Here is a 24395-nt window from a genome sequence, read left to right as displayed (position 1 = left end):
AGAAAAGACACATTCACCTTTTTTTTCTTGCTGTTTCCTGACAACGATGTCTGTTTTCAAAGGCTCTTCTGCTGTGTGGATTAGCGCTGTAACACCTGCTAACTGTATCATGCAGATGCTCTGGAAAGAATGAACTTGAAAATTTGATGAGTATTTTCACTTTGTTTTAGGACCCAAATCAACTAATCCGTGCAAGTGCCTTGAGAGTTCTCTCCAGTATTAGAGTACCAATTATTGTGCCTATCATGATGCTGGCTATTAAGGAGGCTTCGGCTGACCTGTCACCGTATGTCAGGAAGAATGCAGCCCATGCTATACAGAAGTTGTACAGGTATATGCTTTGATGATCACAGTAGGCATACGTGGTACTACACAGACTGTTGTGAACTAGAGGTACTTGCTAGCCTGTCCTTCTAAGTAAATGAATTTGGCTGTGTGTGTTTTCCCTACAAATAATTGTTGCTTTCGTGTTGCTTACAGAGATCCTATGAGAACTTTTTCTTCTGAGCTTATTAGGGCCTCTCTTTACTTCAGGTTTCATAACTTTAATCCGAGTTTGAATCCTCATTTGCATAATGTGTCTTCTACATGCACATGTATATGTGTGTTGTCAGGTAAAACGGAGGGCTGGGAGATGACTAGTGGGTATGAAGCTCCAGTGCCCGAGTACAGGCCCAGCACCGAGGGTTTACATAGCTATGTCTGCAGGTGCCTGTAAATGTAGCCAGCGTCTTGCGGCTCCGCAGAGCAGAGATAAGGAGGTGCTGGGAGCCAGCCTGAGCAGTAGTGAGCAGTGGATGGTTCAGTGAGACACCTTGTCTCAAGGCAGTAAGGTCTATAGAACCATTGAAGAAGACACCAGTGTCTTCCCCTGGCCTAAGAATATGTATATGCAGGTGCATGCAACCACACACTCACATACATGGAATGCAGGGGCAGGGGAGGAGAGAAATCCCCTTGTTTACTACAGAGTAGAATTTTATGTGTTTGCTTACAACTCTCTTTGTTTTCTTTCCACCTTTGTTTTTGCTGCTCACTCTGTGGAGTGTGATTCTTGCCCAGAGCTATTTTATTACATACTTTTTTTGTAGTGTTTTTTTTTTTTTTAAAGCTCTCATAAAGTTTTATTAAAGGAAAACTTCCCTGGTTTACTTTTCACTAGTCTGTTCTGGCATGCTTCTCATAATGTCAGAATCACCTGGGTCAATGATGGCCAGTGTGCATACTCTGTAGTATTTTCCACACGCTGTGCCCAACTCAATGTTATTGCCACTCTAGTGATGGACACCAGTTTTAGCCAACACGGCATAGTATTCTATTTCAGATTTCCTCAAGGCGGGGCAGTTGTTGGCGAGGATCACCAATTTCGCTTTGCCCTGTCTGATCATCTTCAGAGTCTGTTTGTATCCCAGCACGTACTTCCCACTTTTCATAACAAGCTGGAGCTGAGAGTTGATCGACTCCAGAGACTTTTTCGTCTTCTTTGCGGCCACCATCTTCCTGTGCGGGACGGCCCCCAACCAAGACTAGCCGCTAAGATGGCCGGGGAGCCTTTTTGTAGTGTTTTTGTTTTGGGCCAAGGTCTTGCTATATAGTGTCTAATTTTTTTTTAACTTTATGTGTCTGGGTGTTTTGCCTACATATATCTCTGTGCTCCATGTTCATATAGTGCCCATGGAGGCTAGAAGAGGACATTGGATCCCCTGGTACTAGAGTTACAGTTGTGAACAGCTGTGTGGATGCTGAGAATTGAGCTTGGGACCCAGGGTTCTTAACTGCTGAGCCTTCTCTCTTTTAGTGATTTTAAATTATACGCTATTGACAATTTTAGCAAATACCATGATCTCTGTGGAAAAAATACTGTCTAGAACAAGTTATGTATCATAATGTGTTGCTGTTTTCTGTCATCTCTCTGCAAGCTACCGCTTTTGTTTCTGGTGGGCTCTCAGTGTTGTGTCAAACAAGTTACACGCATGAAATCAGCAGAGTGAATAGCATTCACATTTTTAAGGTGGAAATCAACCACATTTGCCACATGCACGTTAAGACACAGGGAAACTCCCCCCTCTCATAAATGCACACAATAAAACTTTTTAAAAGCAATGCAAAGTCACAGTAATGGTTTAAAAGTTCACCTAGTGGCCAGGCAGCAGCTCACTGTCCAGTCCCTGTCCCCTGCTGTGAGGGTCCTTAGCACTGCTGCTTCTCATCTCTGTCAGATGTTTTCACATAGTCTGGTCCCGCTTACCTTGGGCTTAGGTGACAGCCTCATAATGCCTGTCTGTTAGCAGGCTAAGGTAATTAGGTTTTATTTAGAGGTGCTCTTTTTGTTTTGAGCAGTTACACAACTATAGTTTAAAAAACCACTAACTGTCTTTTACTTTTCCTCCTTGAGATAAAAAGGGAATTTCCAGTCAGATACTTTCAGCTACTTCCTTAGAGTTCTGCAGCTGGCTTTGGAAGTGATTAACATCTGGTTTAGTTAACATGAGCACCTTTAGAGGGGAAAGGTAACTCATTGACTAGAAAACCCACCCTATCTTTTTGTCTGTGTCTCACTGTTCTCTTAGAACACCTCAGCATTCCTCTTTCTTTCTTTCTTCCTTCCTTCCTTCCTTCCTTCCTTCCTTCCTTCCTTCCTTCCTTCCTTCCTTCCTTTTTCTCTTTTCTTTTTTGTGTGTTTTGTTTTGTTTTGGTGTTTTGAGACTTGGGTGTCCTGAAACTCATTCTGTAGATGAGGCTGGCCTCAAACTCAGAGATCCACCTGCCTCTGTCTCTTGTGTGCCGGGATTAAAGGTGTGTGCATTCCCACCCTGGCCAGCCTCAGCAGTCTTGAAGTGATAAGTGTCATGGAATGACGAACAATAAATGCACGTGACTTATTTATTTATTTCTTTTAACATTTTAGTCTTGATCCAGAGCAGAAGGAAATGTTAATTGAAGTCATTGAGAAGCTTCTGAAAGACAAGAGCACTGTGAGTATTATCTTTTGATGTTGCTGAATTATGTTTTATTTAACTATGATTTATCATGGTAGATGTTCACGTCTACAGTATTACAGTTGAGCATATTAGCACACTCCTTTAGTCCCAACAGTTGGGACAGAGAGGCAGGTGATCTTTGTGAGTTTGAAGCCAGCCTGCTGTACATAGTGAGTTCTAAGTTACCTAGGACCAAAGTGTGAAATCCTGTCTCAACAACAACAAAAACCCCAACCCCAAGCAAACCAAGTACTAAAGACCTATTGAACAGCAGAGAGAGGAGGTTTTGGTATTACAAATGTTCTTTTTTTTGTTGTTGTTGTTGTTCTTGCTATTAGTTTGTTGGCTGCTGGTTTTTAAGAGGGGGTCTCATACATGGGCCAGGCCAACCTAGAACTTACTGTTTGACCACAGCTTCTCTGCACTGAGGTTACAGACATGCTCTAGGATGCCCAGCTTCTGCACATTTTCTAAAATATTAAAGCAGTTCTCAAATATTTCTTCCCTAAAAAATTTTATAGTTGAACAAGGCTCAATTTTTCTTTGTTTCTAACAGTTATTATTCTAACTAAAATCCATAGTCTTTTGAGACTGTGTATATCCACATGTATCCCTTTTCCATGTTCAATTTATGTATGCATTGGCAGATAACAAGACTTAGGTGTTTCCTGAGATTTCTGTCCCTTCTTTTACCTGCAGCCATTCAGTCCCAAAGAAAACACACAGAGGTCTACATTAATCGTAAAGTGGTTGGCCTATTAGCTCAGGCTTCTTATTAACTTTTACATCCTACATTAACCCATAATTCTTGTCTGTGTTAGCCACGTGGCTTGGTACCTTTATCAGTGAGGCATTCTCTGTGCCTAGATGACAACTGCAGACTCTTTCCTCTTCCCAGAATTCTCCTGTTCTCATCACCCCCCTCTATTTCCTGCCTGGTCATCCCGCCTATAGGTCCTGCCTGGCTACTAGCCAGTCAGCATTTTATTAAAATACAAGTGACAAATCTTTACAAAGTACAAATCCATTGTCCCATAGCGCTTAGGAACAGAGGTAACCTATGGGGTGTGAATGGGTGGCTGGAGGCATTAAACTGCTGATGCCTTAGGGCTTCTGTACCCACTGCTCACAACTCAAACTACTTAGGAAGTGATCATATGTCATGCTAGAGAACATGGACTATTGCCAACCAGTAGGTCTGTAATATAGTAGTCACTGGCTCCTTTATTATTTTAATTGTACTTATTTAATCTTGTATGTGTGCTTATGTATGTATGTGTGTGGGCGCACCTGCTGTGGAGTGTGGGTGGCAGTCAGAAGACTACTTGCAGATCAGGTTCCCTCTTTCCATCATGTGGGTTCTGGGTCAGACCTGTGGTCATGACCTTAGTAGTAGGCTTTTCCCACTGAGCCATTTGCAGGCCCATCCTTGTTGTTCCTGTTGAAAAGTGGGGTATTGAAATTTCTCTTCAGTTCTATCAGTGTTTGCTTTGTCTACTTAGGAGCTCTGATGTTGATACATATTTTATACTTTATCTTATTGTTTATAAGTTGTTTTTATCACTAATGTCTGTTTTATATAGTTAGTCTAATTTATGATTGTTCTCACACTTTCATTTTCCAAACTTTCACATTTAAGTTACATATTTTTGATTTTTTGAGACAGGGTTTCTCTGTGTGTAGCCCTGGTTGTCCTGGAACTTGATCTGTAGTCTGGGATGGCCTCGAACTCAGAGATCCACCTGCCCCTGCCTCCCAGGTGCTAGGAATAAAGGCATATGCCACCACTGTCCATCTAAATTGTATTTTCCTATCTAGTTGCCTTGTCTAGGTAGCATATATAGATGCCTTTTGACTTTTAATTAAATCTGACCATAACTGCCTTCTGATTGGAATAATTCATTTACTTATACTTAGTGCTAGGTTAATTGAGTTGATTGAGTTTTACCTGCCTTTTCTCTTGTTTTTCAGTCTTGTGATTTTTCATTTCCCTTTCTCGTTTGTTTGCACTAAACGCTTGTTTAGTGAGTACCTCATGTCTCTTAGTTCCTCACTGCTTATCTTGATGTTATCATGACGCTGTCAGTTATACATGACAGTTATTGGATTCCATTCCTAAGCCATCCAAGCTTCTTCAGTACAGAATATATTACAAATCTTCCTTGTATTTTTCTATGCATAGTTGATATATAGGAGGGATCAAATATAGACAAACTCATTATGTTAACTGAGAAAAATCATGCGTTTTGTCTGCTGTATGACAGGCACGTTGTTTACTTCAGGGATTCAAATATAAAGCCGGTTATCAGTATTCAGATAATTTAATTGTAGTTTTAAATGTACTTCTTTTCTTTTATCAATAGGACATTTGCTAAATACTGTGGAGAATTGTGAGATTTAGAAGGAGTTCCCTGAATTTGCACGTAGTTTACCATTATTTCTGCTCCATGAAAAATTTAAAGAAATTTGAAGGTGCCTGGATGTAATGGCTCACGCCTTTAATTCCAACACTAGGGAGGTTGAGGCAGGTGAATCTCTTTGGGTTCAAGGTCAGGTTGGCCCACAGTCAGTTCCCTGACAGCTGCATCATGATAACAAAACAAAACGGGGCCAGCGGGGAAGGGATTTGGAGGCTATGCTGTGGGAAACTTCCATAAGTACACACATCTCCCTAGATAGGGTATCTGTTGCTTCCCCTTAGCCTTTTGTTGCTATGCTGTGTTGTTTCATGGAAACAAGGTCCTTGGTTCCTTGGCTGGCCGCAGACTTGCTCTGTAAACCAGGCTAGCTTTGAACTTGCTGCACCCCCTTGTCTTGCACTTCTGATCCTCTTCCTCCCTCTTCCACATCTGGGATCACACCACAGTAGCTAGGCTGGGTCTGACTATCATGGGTCTGAACTACAGTTTTAGGTATTAGAGTCAAATCTGGTTTATGTTTCATTATGTCTTTGTCGGGTTTATAGCTTCTAATTCATAAAGTTGTTTTGACTTTAAATATCCATTATATACAAAATCTCCTCCTGTCTCTACAGCACAAGGTTTTAAAACTTATTTTGAGAAGAAGATGACTCCAAGGAGTGTAATGAATATCATTTCTTGTAGATTCGAGTGCCCGCTTTTGGTCCTGATAATTTATTTTCAAAATAAGGGAAACTATTTAATACATATCTTTAGTAGTATTTAATGGTTAGTTCTTACATTATTATATTATTAGTGATAGTAGTTTGCTATCTGATACTATTTGGGTGGGGGTGTCTTTTTTTCTCTGTAGTCACTGTTCCAGGGAGACCTTTCTGGGGTTTGAGACATTATTTTAACAGCTGGGTTTCTTTCCCACTTTGGTTTTAGAGACAGGATTTCTTGTTGTCCTGAGCTCACCAAGTACCTAGGTTGACTGACTGGGGAGTCCAAAGGATCCTCCTGTCTCTACCTTCCCACCCTGGGATTACAGACATGTGCCACTGCACATGACTGTCCTTCCCACCCCTGGAATTAGTCATGTGCCACTGTGCATGGGTGTTTATGACAGTTTTGGTGATTGAATCCAGGTCCCTCTGCTCACAAGGCAAGCATCTTACTGAGTGTACTAAATCTTCAGCCTGATTCTTCTTCTTCTTTTTTTGGGGGGGGGGATTTAGATTAAGGGGTTTGAATTCAGCTTTTTCTAGGTACCATTAACTTCTCTAACCAGTATTTAAGTATTAAGTAGTCTTTTAAGAATATTCATTGATTATTTCTCTTTTGTGTGATTATATTCTACTGTGGAACGATTAAAATATATTCTTATATCTTTACATTATATCTGTCTATGTATCTATATAGATATATAAGCATATCTATTATATCTTATAAACATACAGTCTATCTATCTATATATTTTATATATTCTTATGTCTACTTTCATTAACTTGTTGTATTGGCTCTATGTAATACTCATTGAGAGAAGACAGGTACGTTCTCCCCATACTTATAATGTTAACATCAACACTAAAAATCCTAGACACCCCCCAAAAAAACTTGTGAATATATGTGTGGGATTTGTTGGGGAGAAGGGGTTTGTGGGTTAAGAGGACAATGGGGAGTGTTTTCTCAGAGCATAGTATATATGTATGCAATTTTAAAAATTAATAAAGAATCACAAATTACATAAATTTAAAATTTTTCTAATCAAATGAGCTGATGTAATTGTTTTCACATTTGGAGGAATTTATTCACTGGCACAGTATGGGGACATTATAATTATGCTTTTTATGTTACTGAAAGTTTGGTTTGTGAAAGATGTCTGTATATTTAAACTTGTTTATTTAAGCTCTGTTGATTTGGGGAGGTACCGTCTGTTGCTTTTCTTAGCCTAGGGAGGGTTTTTTAAAATTGAGGTCTCTAAGGTCTTTTAGTGTGTGAGAAGCATATGGCTCAATAAGACAAGAGTGCAGTTTTTTCCTAAAAAGAAATCACTTTGGATTCAGGCACACGATTCTGGTAACAGCCGGTCAAGCATGGTAGTGTCGTTTAGGTAACTATTGTTTGAAGGTGTCTTTGTGTTTATAAAGAGACTTAGAAAGCTTACACGTGCAGTAGGTGGAATTAGAAGGGAATATTTTTCCTGTATTTCTGTCATTCCCATCAGTGGTTACAGTATTTGTTAGTGTAATTTTTGTTATATTTTTCTGGATTTACACCACTTTCATCTGCCTTGTGTGTTTAGCACAATATACTTTACCATAAACCTTTCCAAATGTTCCATTATAAATGCATTCTTAAATCTATAACACTTGTTTATTTTTCTTTGAAATGTAGAAATTCATATTTGTTAAGCATTAAAAACATGGACCCAGATATTTAGAATGCCTCAGAGACATGGTAGTACTTATTTCTTGTGTGTTTTTTTTTTTGTTTCAAGTTAATTTCAAAGAAATTGTATTAATGGAGATTAAATTTCTCAGGAAGATAAATTACATTAATGTTTTCTGAAAAGATGAGTTGTTTATGTATTTTTGATGACTCAAAGTTTTCTTAATTTTAGCTGTAGATTACTTTTGAATGAATAGGTTGATAGTTCATAGCTAAATTGTAAGTGTAAGATAGCATTTTCTAAGTTATTGATTCAGTGCTGGTAAAAGCCTCGCTGTTCTGGGGAAAAGAGAAAAGCCCACCCCCGAGTTTGTGCAGATGTTTTATTGTGATAGATCTATTATCCAGCTATTAGAAGATAAATGACTGATCTTTCCTATTTTCCATGCCTCAAGAAAATTGAAATAAGAAGGGGAATATCATTTGGGCTGTATGATTAGAGCAGGTTGGATGGCCATTAATTTAAGGGAGGAAAATCTTGGCAGCATTGGCTAACTTACACCGTCTTATCAATCAAACTGTGATGCACTTCCTGTGATGACCCAGCACTCAGATTTTTGTAACGTTAATTAGAATTCATGACAAAATAGATGCAAGGAAACGTTTTGTACCCTTCATAATTTTATAGAGAATTTATTGTTATTAGAGGAACCATTTGCTTAGTGTGATTTTTTTCATTACCAGCTTGTCAACTAGCATAGATAATCTAGAGAAAATATGAACTCCATAGATGGGATGTCACTTTTGTTGATGGCTCATGTAGTTTACCTTGGAGCACAGCTAATGGCTGAAGTTCATAGCAACAGCACAGAAAAACGTGACAACCAAGGGGAGATAAATGAACCACGTTTATTGCTTTAATATAAAAAATACATAAATGGAAAGCTGTGTTTGGATTTGATGAGTTCATTGCGGTTTCGCTGGCTTGATGTATCCCACTGTGTGAAGAGCTGCTGTTGACACAGTGAGAGGGAAATTAACTGTTTGCTTTTTGGAAACCAATATTTTTGGGTTTGAAATCTGATTAGACCATTTTATTTTAATTCTGAATGTTTTATGGATATTGAACATTTAATAGACCTAAATGATCAATTCTTCTGCTGGTGTTTATCAAAATCTCAGATTGTTTAAAACAAACAACACAGTGAAGTGATTGGAACGACCAGTGGTATTTTGTGATGATGCTCTTTTCGCATCCTTCCTATCTTTTCCCTATCTGTTTCCTCGAGCCTTATTTGTACCTAAATGATGATTTTCCTTCCTTCCTGGGATTCCTTGGGTGTTTTAGGATGTTTTAGTGCTGTACAGTTACATGCTTGCTGTTGTGGCTTGATAAATTTAATGTCCTGCAGCAGCTGATTTTCCATCTCATTGTTTGATGTCTAATCACTTGAAATAAAATACTTTCTGAGCTTAAAAAAACCTTGATTTTATATAGCATTTAAAAAATGAAAATGAGTTCAGTTTCATAGATTAGTCTAAGAAATACCTCATGTTTGTAGTTTACTATTATAGCAGTTATTACATATAGTGATAGTAATTGTGGATTTGTATATAAAATATATATACATGTTTATAACACATAAATAGTAATTTATTCTGTAGTTGATGTTCTAAACTTGGTTAATTTAAGATATTTTTAATTTGTTAATTTTAATCTCATAATCACAGGTTGTAAGTTGCTACGAATATATTTGAAGACTAATTGATGCAGTACATATCAAAATGTGGCATTGAAAACATGCATTTAACTTGCTTTCTATATCAATAGCAAATAGGAAACTAGATGTATAATGCATTTTTATTTAGCTCACACAAATAATCAATTCTTTGCTTTTTCGATTGAGGTGAATGCATGCTGGGACCAGCAGGCACCAGTATATGGGATGGGCTGGAGTCAATAAATGCGGCTTCACGTTTATACTGATTGGTAATTCATAAAATCCCCGCAGGACTTGCAACTTGTTTAGCATAATAGCAAGTCTATATTCTGAGCTGTTTTCTTTCAATTGTGTTGTTGGTTGCATATTAATAAAGTAAATGGTAACCAAGTAGAGGGACAAACACTTGAAATATGAATATCATTGTAGCTAATATTTCTCAAAAAGTACCATTTCAATAAGTTATATTTCTATTTAATTGTTTATTTTTAGTCATTGGGGAAATTTTAGATACTAAAAGGAAAATCCCTAGTGTTTAGAAGAATATATTAATTCGTTTTTTTTCAAAACCGTATTACACTGTTGGCTAACTGTATGTATATATGGCATACATTTAGAAGAGTTTGTATATTAAATATTCTGCTTGCCTTGTACCTTTATACTGAAGGAACCTTAGTTTCACCCAAGATTTGTAAGAGCATAACTATTCAAAAGTCTACATTTGTGATTTCATTAATTGGCCTGGGGGAAGCTGCCCCCTTTTGGCAATACATTATTCTGATTTTTATGCATGATATACTAGCATTTCAGTCACCGTGTTGTCTTTGAAAATAAATTATATTGGTAAAACAAATGGACTAAAATGTGTGAGATTTGGAGGTGGTTTTGCATTGAACACTAAGTTCTTTGTGTGCTTTCTAATGTAAATGCTGCATCACTGCTATTTTCACTTTAAACTGACAGTGGGATCTTTGTTATTGTCTCGAATCTCTTTCTGAATGTTGCTACAAGCTAAGAAAGCATCTTTACAATTTAAGTTTGGGTGGTGGTGGCACACATCTTTAATCCCAGCACTTGGGAGGGAGAGCCTGGTCTACAAAGCAGGTTCCAGGACAACCAGAGTTGTTATACAGAAAAACCCTCTCTCCAAAAACCACACAACAACAAAGCAAACAAACAAAATCCCCAAACTGAATTACTAATATTAAATACATTTACAAGCAATTATTAGAATTTAACCCAATAAAATAAAATAAACCGAATTTATCTCTCTTCAGAAGAAGATTCGTTTTCCATACTAATTACAGGTCTTAACAATATTATTCAAGAAAATGGTACTTTTTTTATTACTTGGTTTACGTGAAAAACTAAAGCTTTCCACATTGTCCTAACATGACTGTGCTAGTGGAGTACCCCGTAGGATCTTGGATGGATTGTATGTATTTCAATGAGTCACTATTTCTTTCTTCTCAGCTGGTGGCTGGCAGTGTGGTGATGGCTTTTGAAGAAGTGTGCCCGGATAGAATCGATCTGATTCACAGGAATTACCGCAAGCTTTGTAACCTACTGGTAGATGTCGAGGAGTGGGGGCAGGTTGTCATAATCCACATGCTAACTCGATATGCTCGGACACAGTTCGTCAGTCCTTGGAGAGAGGTGAGTGTTGACCGGCCTCCTGCCTATGATGTGTACTAAGGGATCAGGCTAACTTTGCAGACTGTGCAGCCAGGGAAGAGCAGTGAAGGAGCAGAGATCCGTTCCAGGGAGAACTCCGCTTGTTGGCAGTTGCTTTGACACAGCCGAGTCCCATTTAAAGGTGCACTGTGTAATACCTTTCGTGTGATACCTGTTCAAGGTTCATGTGGCGGGACCAAGTTCAGGGCTTGTTTATTATTTGTAGTTGATTTTACACTTTTTCATCCCATTTCTCTTACGTACCAGTTTGCTAAAGTAAGTAATGGGACTCTGTACCATGAGTTTACACCTTGGGTAGCTGATTCCTAGACTTTATACATAAAATACTGTTGAACGTTTATACCTCTTTCCTCCAGTTATGTTCACTTTTACTTAAAGTGTGTGAAATCAGTAGTCAATATTCTATGAAATTAACTTAGTTTCTTTAGCAGATTAATATTAGATTTATTATATTCTTTACAAGGAGACTTAGGATTTTTAATTGTATTATCTAGTTTGTAATAGAGCTCACTCACTGTTTCTTTGCAGAATCGTATGCAAAATTTTAAACTTGTATAAGGACATTCTGAGCGCAAAGTCTTCTTTTAACATCTTATTTTTGTTTGTTAGCTTTCTTGCTTTTTGTTTTGTTTTGTTTTGTTTTGCTTTTTGAGGAAGGGTTTCACTGTTTCTTTGGAGCCTGTCCTGGAACTAGCTCTTGTAGACCAGGCTGGCCTCAAACTCACAGAGATCCACCTGCCTCCCCAGTGCTGGGGTTAAAGGTGTGCGCCACCACTGCTCGGCTTGACATTTTATTTTTAATGCAGTATTTTTTATATTTCTGTGTATGTGTGCATGTATGTATACATGTGTGCACATCTGCTTATGTGTTCATGTATGTGCATCTATGTTCATGAGCGTGTACATGTACATGTGTGTATATCTGGCACATGTATGTGTGTTTTTACAATTACTTGTATGTTTGCATGTGTATGTGCACAAATGTGTATATGTCTTTTCACAATGTGAGTGTGTGCGTGTGTGTGTGGGGGTCATTGAGTAGATCAGAAGAGGTTGTGGATTCTCTAGAATTGAAGTTACAGGTGAGACATCCTGCTTAGGTGCAGGGAACCAGACTCAGCTCCTCTGGAATAGCAGCACCAGGCAATCTTAACCCATAAGCCATCTCTCCAGCCCCAATATTACAAACTTGAAAAGTCAGTTGTGAGCGCTACCCGACTAACTATGCAGCATTTAGAACATCTTGCTTTTTTAAACTAAAAATAATATTAATGTGAGAGAAAAATGTTAGTGAAATTCCATAAATGTGGGACTATTCTCATAATAGATTTTATAAAACATTTCATAAATTTTTTTACATTGACTTGCTTTTTACTATTAAAGATATTTAAAACATTTTTATGTTTTTATCTCCTTGAATGCTACATGTCTTTGGTTTTTTTCTTTCTTTCTGATTGCTTTGGGGAACATTGTATATTGAACCTTGGACTTGCACAGGTGGAAAATGAGTCTACCATTTAACTGTATCCTCCTAGCCCTTTTTATGCTTGAAGTTTTACATTTTTTTTTTTGAGACAAGGTCTCTTTGTGAAGCCCTTTAACTTTATTGTAAGTAAAGTTGTTGCATTTTTACAATATATTTTTAAAAAGTAACTTATGCTATATATGACTCAGATCAACAAACTTTTGCTACTAGTATACATTTCTATCTTATTGACTAGAGTCCAGTTTGAAAGACTGTTTCACTAAAGGAAGCAGCGTGTGCATGATGACAGTCCCATGGCCACTGGATGCCAATGTCAGCAATTGTGTGTCTGTTTGTTCAACCAGCCCTTGTCAGGGAGTTGATTGGGCATAAGCAGAGAGTTCATGTTGTTTTAACTGCTGTTTTCATATTATCCATCCCAGCACTTGTGTACAAATGACCTTCTGTCTTGTTAGCAGATAGAAACTGGAGCTGAGTATACATGAGTCTTCTGAAAATCTGTAACTAAGTGTGAAAACCAGAGTTTCGTAGTTCCTCTTTCACTCTTGGAGTTTCATTTCATCTTTTTTTATATGAAATTAGTAAAACCATATACAAAAGCAAAGATAAGTTAAATTCTATAATTATACGTGTATTTCTGCTGTTGTTACATACTTGCTGTGGGTGGGTGCCATGTGTGACGGACACATGGGTGGAGTGTGGGGTGGGCGGAGTGTGGCTGTGTGAGGACCAGGATGTTGGAACTGAGGGTTTGACAGAAAAGGTGTTTTCTTTCTTGGTGCAGCTTGCTTTGGTTTCCTTTGAGACATAATGCACTGCCTTAAAGGAAAGAAGGTAAGGAAATCATTTAGACAGAGTTGTAAATTTCCGTTAGTTTAAATGATAGTCCTTTTTTTTTTTTTTTTAAAGTTACAGAAGTACTTTTAGTGTAGTGTAAAATATAAAAATAATGTTTTTGGTTTTTTCATATTAACCTCTTGTTGACCCTTGAGAGGCAATTGTTGGTAGCTATTTAATTTCAGTTATGCTAGGAGTTACAATTTTACTATGGATAAAATCTAACTTTACTTATTAATGTAAGATGTTGTCGATTTACCTTGATCCATGGAAAAATGACTCTTTTCTTAAGTTCTAGTTGCGCGTCTTGTTTAGCCCAGCATGCCAGAATATTAGAGTTGCATCTTGTGTTTTCTTAATAGTTTGCAAATAACCTTTCGGAGAAAAAGATGTAGTCAGCTCTTGCTGTAGTTTCAGAATTAGCAGTCATGATGCGGCTGTTTGTGCAAAAGTGCTCTTTGAATGTGTCAAGACTTGAGTCATGTCCACACCACACTCCTTTCTTTAACCTGCTTGCACTATCTTGGTGCTGGTTGCTGCAGATACATCGAGTGAGAAGCTCAGGTGTTTGTGCTCCTGTAGGATTTTGATTTAGTTTAAAAGTTGCTAGACTAATGGCTCAGTGGCTAAGTGGTTAAGAGGATCCATTCCTAGCGTGTTTGGTGGCTCCTAACTGCCCAGAATTCCAGCTCCACGGGGATCCAGTTCAGGCACCTGTGCTCATGTGCCTTTACCCACACACAGACGTAATTAAAGTGAAAGTGCGTTGTAAAACAACGCCCATAAAGACAATATAGTCACTACTGAAAGAAACTGAGACATTTGCAGCTCTGTATCTGTTTTCCATTTCAGAAACTGTTTTAAATGCTTCATTCATTCATTCATTCATTCATTCATTCATTCATGGTTTTCCGAGACAGGGTTTCTCTGTAGCTTTGGAGCCTGTCCTAGAACTTGCTTTGTAGACCAGACTGGCCTCGAACTCACAGAGATCTACCTGTCTCTGCCTCCTGAGTGCTGGGATTAAAGGCCTGCGCCACCACCGCCCAGTGTTTTAAATGTTTTTATAGTTAGTTTTTACTTTTTTTTTTTTTTATAATAACTAAGGTTAGAGTAGAGTAACACAGTAGTACTTCAAATGAGTGCTGAGTAGTGACTGGCCTTGGAATCATGGAGAAAGAATGCTTTGTTGGAGTACCTCATTCACTTTCATCCATAGGCCATAATCACTCCCATAAATGCTGTGCAAATACAGCTGTTCCATAAATCAAGGGCATTTTACTTTTAAGAAAAAAGTGTCACCAAATTAACATATCAATTTAGAAGTTATATCAGAGATTTGGTTTCCTTTTCATGTTAAGAGACAATGTGAAGAATAGTCCTCTAATCATTTGCTGTACTTCCTTGGGCAGTACGAGGTGTCCCTGGTCGTGGTGCCCCACCACTGCAAGAGATAGTAACTAAGCAGAAGTTGGTACTAGGGAGTAGACAGACCCTGACCAAACTTAGAGAAGAAAGTTTATTTTGGGCTAATGGTTTCCCAAGATTAGACTCCTGACCATCATAGCATGGGGCATGGCAGCAGGCAGGCTTGGTGCTGGAGCCGTAACTGAGAGTTTACATCTTGAGACACAGGCACGAGACAGAGCAGAGAGTAACTATGAATGGCATTGGCTTTTTGTAACCTCAAAGCCCACCCCCATTGACACACTTCCTCCAACAAGGGCACACCTCCTAATCTTTCCCAAATGGTGCCACCAACTGGGGGCCAAGATTTCAAACATATGGGCCATTCTCATTCAAAGCACCATGTTGGACAGTCAGAATTTTCATGTATACTTACAGATAAAGATACTGAGGCACACAGGTTTTAGCAGTTCAGCTAAGCATGCTGTTTAGAAAAGGTAGACCTAGAAACAGTTATGCGATATTCAGGACTGTCATTCTTTCCTATATATTACATTACCTATTGACTTGAATGTGGCTTGTGTTTACTGTTTGTTTCCTGTCAAAGCTAATCTCAGAGACCCTAGTCTATGGCGCTCGATTTGATGATATCTGTAATTAAATATGCTTTCCAAAGGAAAAAATACTGTTTTCCTTTGAACTGGAATGTGTGCATACACATGGTGCATGTGTAGGCCAGAAAAACCACTGTTCAACACCACCTGTTTCACCAAGCTCCGATCTCTTCGCTGCACCTGGAGTGAGGCTGGCACCCAGCGAGCACATAAGGCCTTCTACGTGGGTTTGGAGGATTCAGACTCAGGCCTTCGTATTTGTTGTACCACAAGTGCTGTTACCCACAGAGCTATTTCCAAAGCCCTCTGTTCATCTTAATATTCTTGAAGGGTAGTAAAATGTTAGCTTTTAGGAACTGAAAATTCTTAGAAATAGTGTTTGAGATGAGCTGATGGGCATACTTCTGTCAGCCAGTTCTCAGATGAGCACATCATATACAAATAAGCTTCCTGGGGCAGAAGAGATTTTTAACTTAGTTTATTTGCATCATTATAGATCAGTATTTAGGCTGTTTATATGTAAATGTATGATTTGAGGAACAATTAAGTGTTGACAAAGTAGATTGCAGTCATATCAATTGCAGTGCATTTTCCATAATTTTTCTAACTGACATCTTTGATGATAAATAGTGGATGCCAAGTCAAAGCCGATTATACAGTGTACTAGGAATTCATGGGGCTGTCAGAGAGAAGACCGATTGACTTTAAATTTACATATTAATGAGAAGATTTGTTAAGAGAGTGCTTGACTATAGAAAATAACAGCATATTTATAGGGCACGACATTTTATAAATAAAGCTGATGCAGGAAAATGGAAATTAAACCTTTTAGGTTAATAAATTCAAGAGACTACTAAAATGCATATTTGCATTTTTATTTTCTTAAATTTACCTTACTCTTTGCAGTCTGTGTCGGCTGGTTTTCTATTCTAGGTCAAGTTTGTATAATTTTCAAGGATATAACATTATTTAAGTATTTTCTTTGTCATTGAAGCCTGTTATGGAAGAGCATGTAAATCCCTTACATAAAATTGCATTTATAAAAATAATGGATTTGAAAATAAAATAAATTTATTATTTTGAAAATAAATATAAAACAAAGTGAATATTTAAGAGTGATTTAATATTCTAGTTTCTCTTCAGATCAAACAAATCTTCTTTTACGAGTTATTTAAAAATAAAATAAAAGCACAAGCAAACAAACAAACAAACAAAAAAAAAAAACAAGAAAGCTAAGCCCTGTTCTCGCATTACCTGTAAGCTGATATTGAATGAAACTGTTTGGTCCAGACAGGAATTCTTTTCATTTATAGATCCAGTTCTACTAAAATTGCTTGGAGATGGGAGATTTAGCAATTATCAAAACTGTTTACTTTGGTAATTTGAAACTTAAATATTCACCATAACCATTTAGAATGTGAAGCCAGGGGTGAAGTTCTCGCAGCTTTTATCTATATCATTTGGATAGTTGGGTGTGATTAACTTACTTTTGTCTCTCTGTATTTCTGTGCTTGAACTTATAGAACCGTGCATAGGCCTAAGGTTGGAGTTAAAGTTAAGCGTTTTTAATATGTATATTTTACCAGAGGTTGTTAGAAAATAACCCATCAAAATGCAAGCTATATACATAAACATAGCTTGTATACATACTGCGTGTGTGTGGTTCTTTTCAACAAGTTAAAAAAAAAAAACAAATTTTGTAATTTTTTTCTTTCCAATGGACTATTAGTAGATTTTGCTTTTCTGTAGAATTATTAAAAATAAAATGCTGAGGATTTATTGTAGAATAGGGCTTTTTCAATAAAAATGAAAGAAGATTGTGTGTCAGCAGACAACTGTCACACGGGCTTCGTACAGTTTCTTGGGGACCTGTGGACCTGGGGCTGATAGTGAAGCCAGGGCTCTCCTCCCCCTGGTTATGAAGCATGGAGCCTGAGGATCTCCCAGTCTTTTGTTCATTGCTTGTTCTGATTGAATGAACCTTATAAGAGTCCTTTTCAAGTGTTTTTAATTTTATTCAAGTAATATGTACTTGTCTTTAAACATCTTTTATTTAATATTTGACAGTTTTTGATTATATCCAGCTCCAACTCTCTGCTCCCTGTACTGTTTAAATTTAATACTATTGCAAGGCTTATGAAAGATAGCTTTCTGTTTTTTTTTCTTCTGCATGCCTGAGTTCCTTCATGTTCTTTGTGAGTGATTCTGTGGTTGTAATTAAGTATTTTGTTTTGTTTTGTTTGAGACATGGTTTCTCTGCGTAGCCCCAGCTGTCCCGAAACTTGCTGTGCACGCACACCCTGCTGGCCTTGAACTCAGAGAGATCCAACCACCTTTGCCTCTCAAGTGCTAAAGGCATGTGCTACCATCGCCCAGCTGGTGTAATTACTTTAAAAATTTCTAAATAAGGCACATTTTTACTACTTCCTGACAGCAGTGAATTCTTAAATTTTGTTCATCAGCAAATATCTTTATTCTGTATTTTTATTTCTATATTTGTTTATTTTTAGGTTTTTGAGACAGAGTTTCTCTGTGTAATCTGGCTGTCCTGGAGCTTGATTTGTAGACCAGACTGATCTTAAACTCATAGAGATCCTCCTGCCTCTAACTCCTGAGTACTGAGATTGAAGGCATGTGCCACTGTAGCACAAATAATAAAAACCCAGAGACAGATATTGGGTTCAAGCTGAAGATCAGAAAAGCAAAACAGCCAAGCCACTAGAGAGATATTTTCCCTCTACCAGTGCTCAGACCAAAGGGGCGATCCTCAGACTGCCTAAGCTGCACTGTGTCTCCACCACACCTCAGACTCCACACTCCAGTGAGCTCCTGTCTCTTCCCCTTTATGTTCCTCTCTCCACCCAGTCATTTCACACTTGTCTCCACCTTTCTAGTGCTGGGATTAAAGGTGTGTGATTCCCAAACACTGGGATTAAAAGTGGGAGCCACCAAAATCTGTTTCTGGCTCGATTTGTATAGCCCAGGGTGGCCTTGAGCTCACAGAGATCCATCTGCCTCTGTCTCCCAACTACTGGGATTAAAGATGTGTGCCACCACTCCCTGGCCTCTAGTGGCTTACCTTTACATTCTCATCTTCAGGCAAGCTTTATTTATTAAAACACAAATAAAATATCACTAACGCCACCCCATAGGTAGGTTTTTTTTCCTCTCATTTTTTTTTTTTTTTTTTTTTTTTTTTGGTTTTTCGAGACAGGGTTTCCCTGTAGTTTCTAGAGCCTGTCCTGGAACTAGCTCTTGTAGACCAGGCTGGCCTCAAACTCAGAGATCCGCCTGCCTCCGCCTCCCGAGTGCTGGGATTAAAGGCGTGCGCCACCACCGCCCGGCTTTTCCCTCTCATTTTTATGTAAGACGAGGGAATGGTATATATTTACTAAAGTCTCATGCCTCTGAGTTTTACTCTTTCTTTGGGCAAACTTCACTTATTTATTAATTTCCTCTTCCTTCCTTCCTTCCTTCCTTCCTTCCTTCCTTCCTTCCTTCCTTCCTTCCTTCCTTCCTTCTTTCCTTCCTTCCTTTCTTTCTTTTTTTTGTTTGTTTTGGTGGCAGCTTCTAAGGTTAAACCCAGTACCTCATACTTGGTGAGTAAGCACTTGATCACTGAGCTGGCTGCATTTCCAGTCCTTTGCTGATTTCATTTTGATACTGAGTGAGACTGGACTGGAACCTCTTAATATAATCCAGGGTGTTCTTGAGTCAGACTCTCTGCCTTCCAAATGCAGAGACTGTAGACTTCCATGCTGAGTGCACCTTAGATTTGAGTGCATCTGATTCTCCTTCAGCGCCTTTTGAGAGCTGGGTTTTTGGAATGGTTTAAGAGAGTTTCTCCAGCCAAGGCATTCAGGTCCAGGTCAGATGCCTTTGTGTTTTTCATCCCTCTGAGCCTCGCTGACCCCGTACTTCATTACTTCCTTTTAGCTAGAGTTACATCATACGCCCTCTGAAAGCTCTCAACCATTGTAAAGGGCTGAGTGGCTAGAGGAGCCATGCCTGAGCAAGTTCTGAAACAGCTTCTCAGCCTTAGGAAATCCATGAAGATCTAGATAATGAGATTAGTGCTGGAAACAGTAAAGTGTCTACCATATTCTTCACACCAATTTCATACAATTTTGAGGAGATTGTAGTTTTGAAATAGTATTTAAATTTTGGCTTTTAACACACACATGTACACACAGAGTGATATTAGATTAAATAAAAACTAAAAACTAAAAGTGTTCTGAGAAAAATTTTCTGAATATCAAGGCTATCCCAAATATTGAAATGGTTTATTTTGATTATGATACAATGTCCTCTAAAGATTTATTTACTTTTATTTTGTGCGTGTGCATGCATGCGTGTGTTTGGCTTGTGTGTATGTATGAATACTATAAATGAGCCTGGTGCCTGCAGAGGCCTCAACAGGGCATCAGATCCCCTGGAACGCCAGTCATAAGCTGGAATCCTCTTTCTGCAAGAGCAGCGAGTGCTCTAACCACTGGGCCTCTCTCCAACTCTACAGTGCAATGTATTTTGATATCTTAAGTAGGTATCTGGTCTGTGGAGAAAAAGTTGCACTGTAGGTTGGAAGTTCTTAATCTGTAGTACTTATTTGTTTTCATCTAAGTTGCTGGGTCATTCCATTTTTTAAAATTTGTTATGAAAACGTTCACATAAAAACAAGAGTTCTCAGTGACCTTCATAAGTGCTTGAAGTCATTAATAGTATATGAAAGAAGTTTTCTGAGTCTAATGTTCTGGGGAACAAGTGACCTCCTCCTCTTTGGGAAAAAGATTTGATTTTCTTTTTAATTATGTGTATATATGTGTCTGTGTTGGGGTGGGAGTTTGTGGGTGCCGGGGCTTGTGGCAGCCAGAGGTGTTGTGTATTTCAGAGCTGGGACTCTGGGTGGTTGTGAGTCTCCCGGATTGGAGTCTGGGAAGTGAGCTCATGAGAGCAGTACACACGACCTGCTGAGACACGTCACTGGGCCGTGCCCCCCCCCCCCCGCGCCCACTTTCATCCTTTGGTGTTTTTGTTCACAAGCTCTTCAATTTCCTTATATTCTGTGCCTTTAGTGCTTTATGCTGCTTATTAGAAACATAAGCTTATTTAATTTCCTTTTTGATATCTATACTGTACTATAAATTCTGGCTCTCAGAGATGGAAGTCCATATTTACCCCAACTTTTTATGTAAAAAAAATTTAAACAGAACCTGACATTAGCAAACATGGCTGATTAGGGAACTCCCAGGTCTGTTCTAGACAGAGATATGTGATAAAATGAGGTGAAAAACAAAACAAACTTTTTGAATGGATTCAGGGACAGTGGCTCAGGGCCACACTCAGTAACTTGAAATTTTTTCCCTTGGTAATTCTAGGATATCTCTGTTAAATAACTAGCTGATTATATGGCTTGCAGAAGAGAAATCAGTGAGTAGCTTTTGTTTATTTATTTATTTATTTGTTGGCTCATTCATTCATTCATTTACTTATTTATTGTTTTGGTTTTTTTGAGACAGGGTTTCTCTGTATAATAGCCCTAGTTGTCCTGGAACTAGCTCTTGTAGACCAGGCTGGCCTCAAACTCACAGATCCACCTGCCTCTACCTCCTGTGAGCTGGGATTAAAGGTGTGGGCCACCACTGCCCGGCTCACCTAAATTTCTTGATACATGTCAAAGTAAGTGTAGACAATGTGTCACAGTGTCCCCAAGCACTTCCTATGTGTATCTTTGCCATTGAGGGTTACCATTTCTTTACTTTTGTGATACAGATTCATGGAAAAGTCACACAGACTTTTAATAATTGTCTATGTGTTAATGCCACAAATGCCTTTATACACGTGTAGCCTTTCTGTCCCTGTAATCAGAAAGTTGGCTTGCTGATGCTTGGATCCTGGGTCTTGGGAACACAAGCTGTTTTTTTGCCTGTGGGCCACTAAGGCCACAGGTCTTTCTGTGTTTCCTTGGTTTCTTTTCTCTAGGTGTTGAATTGCTGGCCTTGCCTTTCTGTTGTGTGTGGTGCCCCCATTTCATTGTTAGTTCCTCTCCAGAGGCATCCTAACAATACCTTCTGCTGGTATTCCCTTCAGTTATTTTTCTCCTCTTCTTTTTGTCTATTTTGAGACAAGGTCTTAACTTTGTAGTCCAGGCTGTCATTGAACTTGGACTCTTTCTGTCTCAGCTTCATGAGTGCTGGGATTACAGGTACACACCAGAACACACAGCTATAGTCATATTATCTTTTATTATTATTATTTTTTACTTTTTATGTGTTTGGGTGTTATGCCATCATATATGTCTGTGTACCATGTGTGTACCTGGTGCCTATATTTGACAGAAGAGAGTGAGATCCACTGGAACTGAAATAACAGACTGTTGTGAGCCTCCCTGTGAGTGCTAAAAGTCTTTCCCAGTCTTGGAAGATCATTCAGTGCTCTTAACCACTGAACTATCTCTCCAACCTCTGTTGTTGTTGTATTATCTTTAAATAACTCTCTCATACAACTTTGTCTAATGGTTCTAATGCTTCCTTTAAATTAGATATAGATATTTGGGTATCGATAGAGATTAAATAATCCCTTAATGAAATTTAATGTGTTTATATAGATCTTTAAAATTCCATTTTCTCTTTCTTTCTAAATAATTGAAATTCGAGTTTCCCAGAGCCCTGGTTCCCTACTCTTAATTCAGAACGCAAGTATATGTACACATGTGTCTTGTTCTAAGTATCGGAATTCCCTGTTGATTAAGAAGAAGCTTTAGAGCCAGGTGTGGTGGTTTAGCCTTTAATCCTGGCACTTGAAAGGTCGGCCAGGCAGATAGATCTCAGAGTTTAAAGCCAGCCTTCTCTACATAATAAGTTCCAGGCCTTACAGGGCTATATGGTGAGACCCTGTCTCAAGTGGGTGGGCTTTGCTGATTTATCACTCTCATTCTAGAATTTCTCAACATATTATAAAAGCTTTGCTTTAATCCCTTTGTTTTTAACACCCTAAGAAGAATTAAACTTAACAGTTTCAATCCCATGCACATTTCCTTCCCTGCCTGTAATGTAACTTTGTCCCAGGGATTAGGATGAGGAGCGAGGGAATATATGAGAAGTCATTATCACTTCTACTTAGGGTGCTTTAAAATTTCCTTCTGCTTTGTGATTGAGTGAGTACTGTTCTAAAATGTATTTACTTCAGCCAAATGTAGCCTTTTTATTCCCATTAGTGGATCTAGGATAATCACAATCCCTGTTTCTCAGGCTTTGGGACTTTTGTGCCCTGATCAGCATGACCATGTGCATATTTTATTTTAGGGAAATTTGATATTAATGACCAGTGGTTGTTAACTCCGGTCATCTTTTTTTTTTTTTTTTTTTTTTTTTTTGGTAGTAGAGATTGTGTGTTTCCCAAAGTGCTCTATGCAGGTCTTCCATCCCATTTCGTAGAAACAAAGACTGGAAATGGATGCATTCTGAAAGTATGTTTCTTTTATAGTAGAGCTGAACACACAGCTAAACATGTAAATGAGAAGTGTTGTGGGCAATTGAACACTGAATTCCATAGTTGCTCAACACAAAGTTTCTGTGCACAGGTGTTTCCATAATCGTGATGTATTGAGGAGATTCGTTGTTCAGTGGTCCTCAAACCCACACTTCCACCTGTGGGGTCGAATGGTTACTGGACTGTGGTAAAGCATGCAGAGCAAACAGCACAGCAGTTTTCTCGTGGGGGCGGTGTCTCACACCCATGTGCATACCTGTGTGGCATATTGAATTCTGGGGGTGAAATTTCACCTTTTCTTTAGAAAAAAATTTAAAAGGTGTTCCTACTGTGCTTGTTCTTGCCCATACGTTTTCTGTAGTGAATAAATAGCTGATTATCTGAGTAGTTAGGGTCCTGCTAACCATCTACTCTCTCTGCTCATATTAGAGGTATCTCACCTAATGTCAGAGAGGTGTGCCATAAATACAGAAATGTGATGGACTGTTTGTGCCTCCCCAGAACCCCCAGTGAAGCGGTAACCCTTTATGTAGTAGTATTTGGAAGGAGCCTTTTAGAGGTTGTTAGGTTTAGATAAAGCTGTACGGGTACCTTTAGAGCAGTGGTTCTCAGCCTTCCCGATGCTGCTGCAGCTGTTTAATTCAGTTCCTCATGTTGTGCTGACCCCAGCCATAAGATTATTTCATTGCTACTTCATAACTGTAATTTGCTACTGTTATGAATCATAATGTAAATATCTGATATGCAGGAGATCTGATAGGTGATCCCTGTGAAAGGGTCGTTTAGCACCAAAGGGATCATGGTCCACAGATTGAGAACCATTGCTTTGGAGGGACTTAGTGCCCTTGTAAGCAGCTGTGTCAGAGATTGCTTCCTCATGTTTATATTGTGTGAGATACACTTACCCTGCATGAGGTGGCTGTCAGCCAGCCAGGAAGAAGGCTTCTTCAGGACCCAAATGCTCCCACTCTGTGCTGATTTGAGATAATTGGGGTTGACCACTGCAGTGTCTCAGTTTACATGGGTCTGTCCTGGATGCTCCCCTGCAGGAGTCAGGTTTCAGCCTTAAGGTACAGTCTAAAGCCTCAGCGTGCTGCAAGGCTTGTGTGATTTTGGTGTAAGTTCTAAGGTTGTTGTGGAATTCAGAAGGCTGGTGGTCACAGGTGCCAAGTAGTAAAGGGGGAGGGGCTATAGGACAGAGAAGAGCTGTTCCTGAGTTCAGGCCGGCTCTTGCTTTGAACCTGTGAGACTCTGAACAGTTTATATCCTGTGCTTCTTTATTTTCTGCCTGTGAAATGTGATAAATCCATGCTTCACCTCCGGACTCGTGAGTTTTGAGGATTAAAAGGTACATTTCTGCTTGCACTTTATTT

At 38.7% G+C, this 24395-nt stretch overlaps 1 protein-coding gene and 1 pseudogene across 1 annotated transcript in view; one reads left to right on the top strand and one right to left on the bottom strand.

The window, feature by feature from the left end:
- Ap3b1 (adaptor related protein complex 3 subunit beta 1) overlaps positions 1-24395 on the top strand; it is a 222170-nt gene that overhangs the window by 65749 nt on the left and 132026 nt on the right. The window contains exons 5-7 of the mRNA XM_038321892.1: positions 171-331; positions 2909-2975; positions 10969-11151. Of these exons, the coding sequence (XP_038177820.1) occupies positions 171-331; positions 2909-2975; positions 10969-11151 (411 nt within the window). The remainder of the gene's footprint in view (positions 1-170; positions 332-2908; positions 2976-10968; positions 11152-24395) is intronic.
- On the bottom strand, positions 1149-1496 carry LOC119809116 (annotated as a pseudogene).

The sequence above is a fragment of the Arvicola amphibius genome, chromosome 3, assembly GCF_903992535.2.
Source record: "Arvicola amphibius chromosome 3, mArvAmp1.2, whole genome shotgun sequence".
NCBI classification, from domain to species: Eukaryota; Metazoa; Chordata; class Mammalia; order Rodentia; family Cricetidae; genus Arvicola; species Arvicola amphibius.
This window is presented reverse-complemented; position numbering and strand designations above follow the sequence as displayed.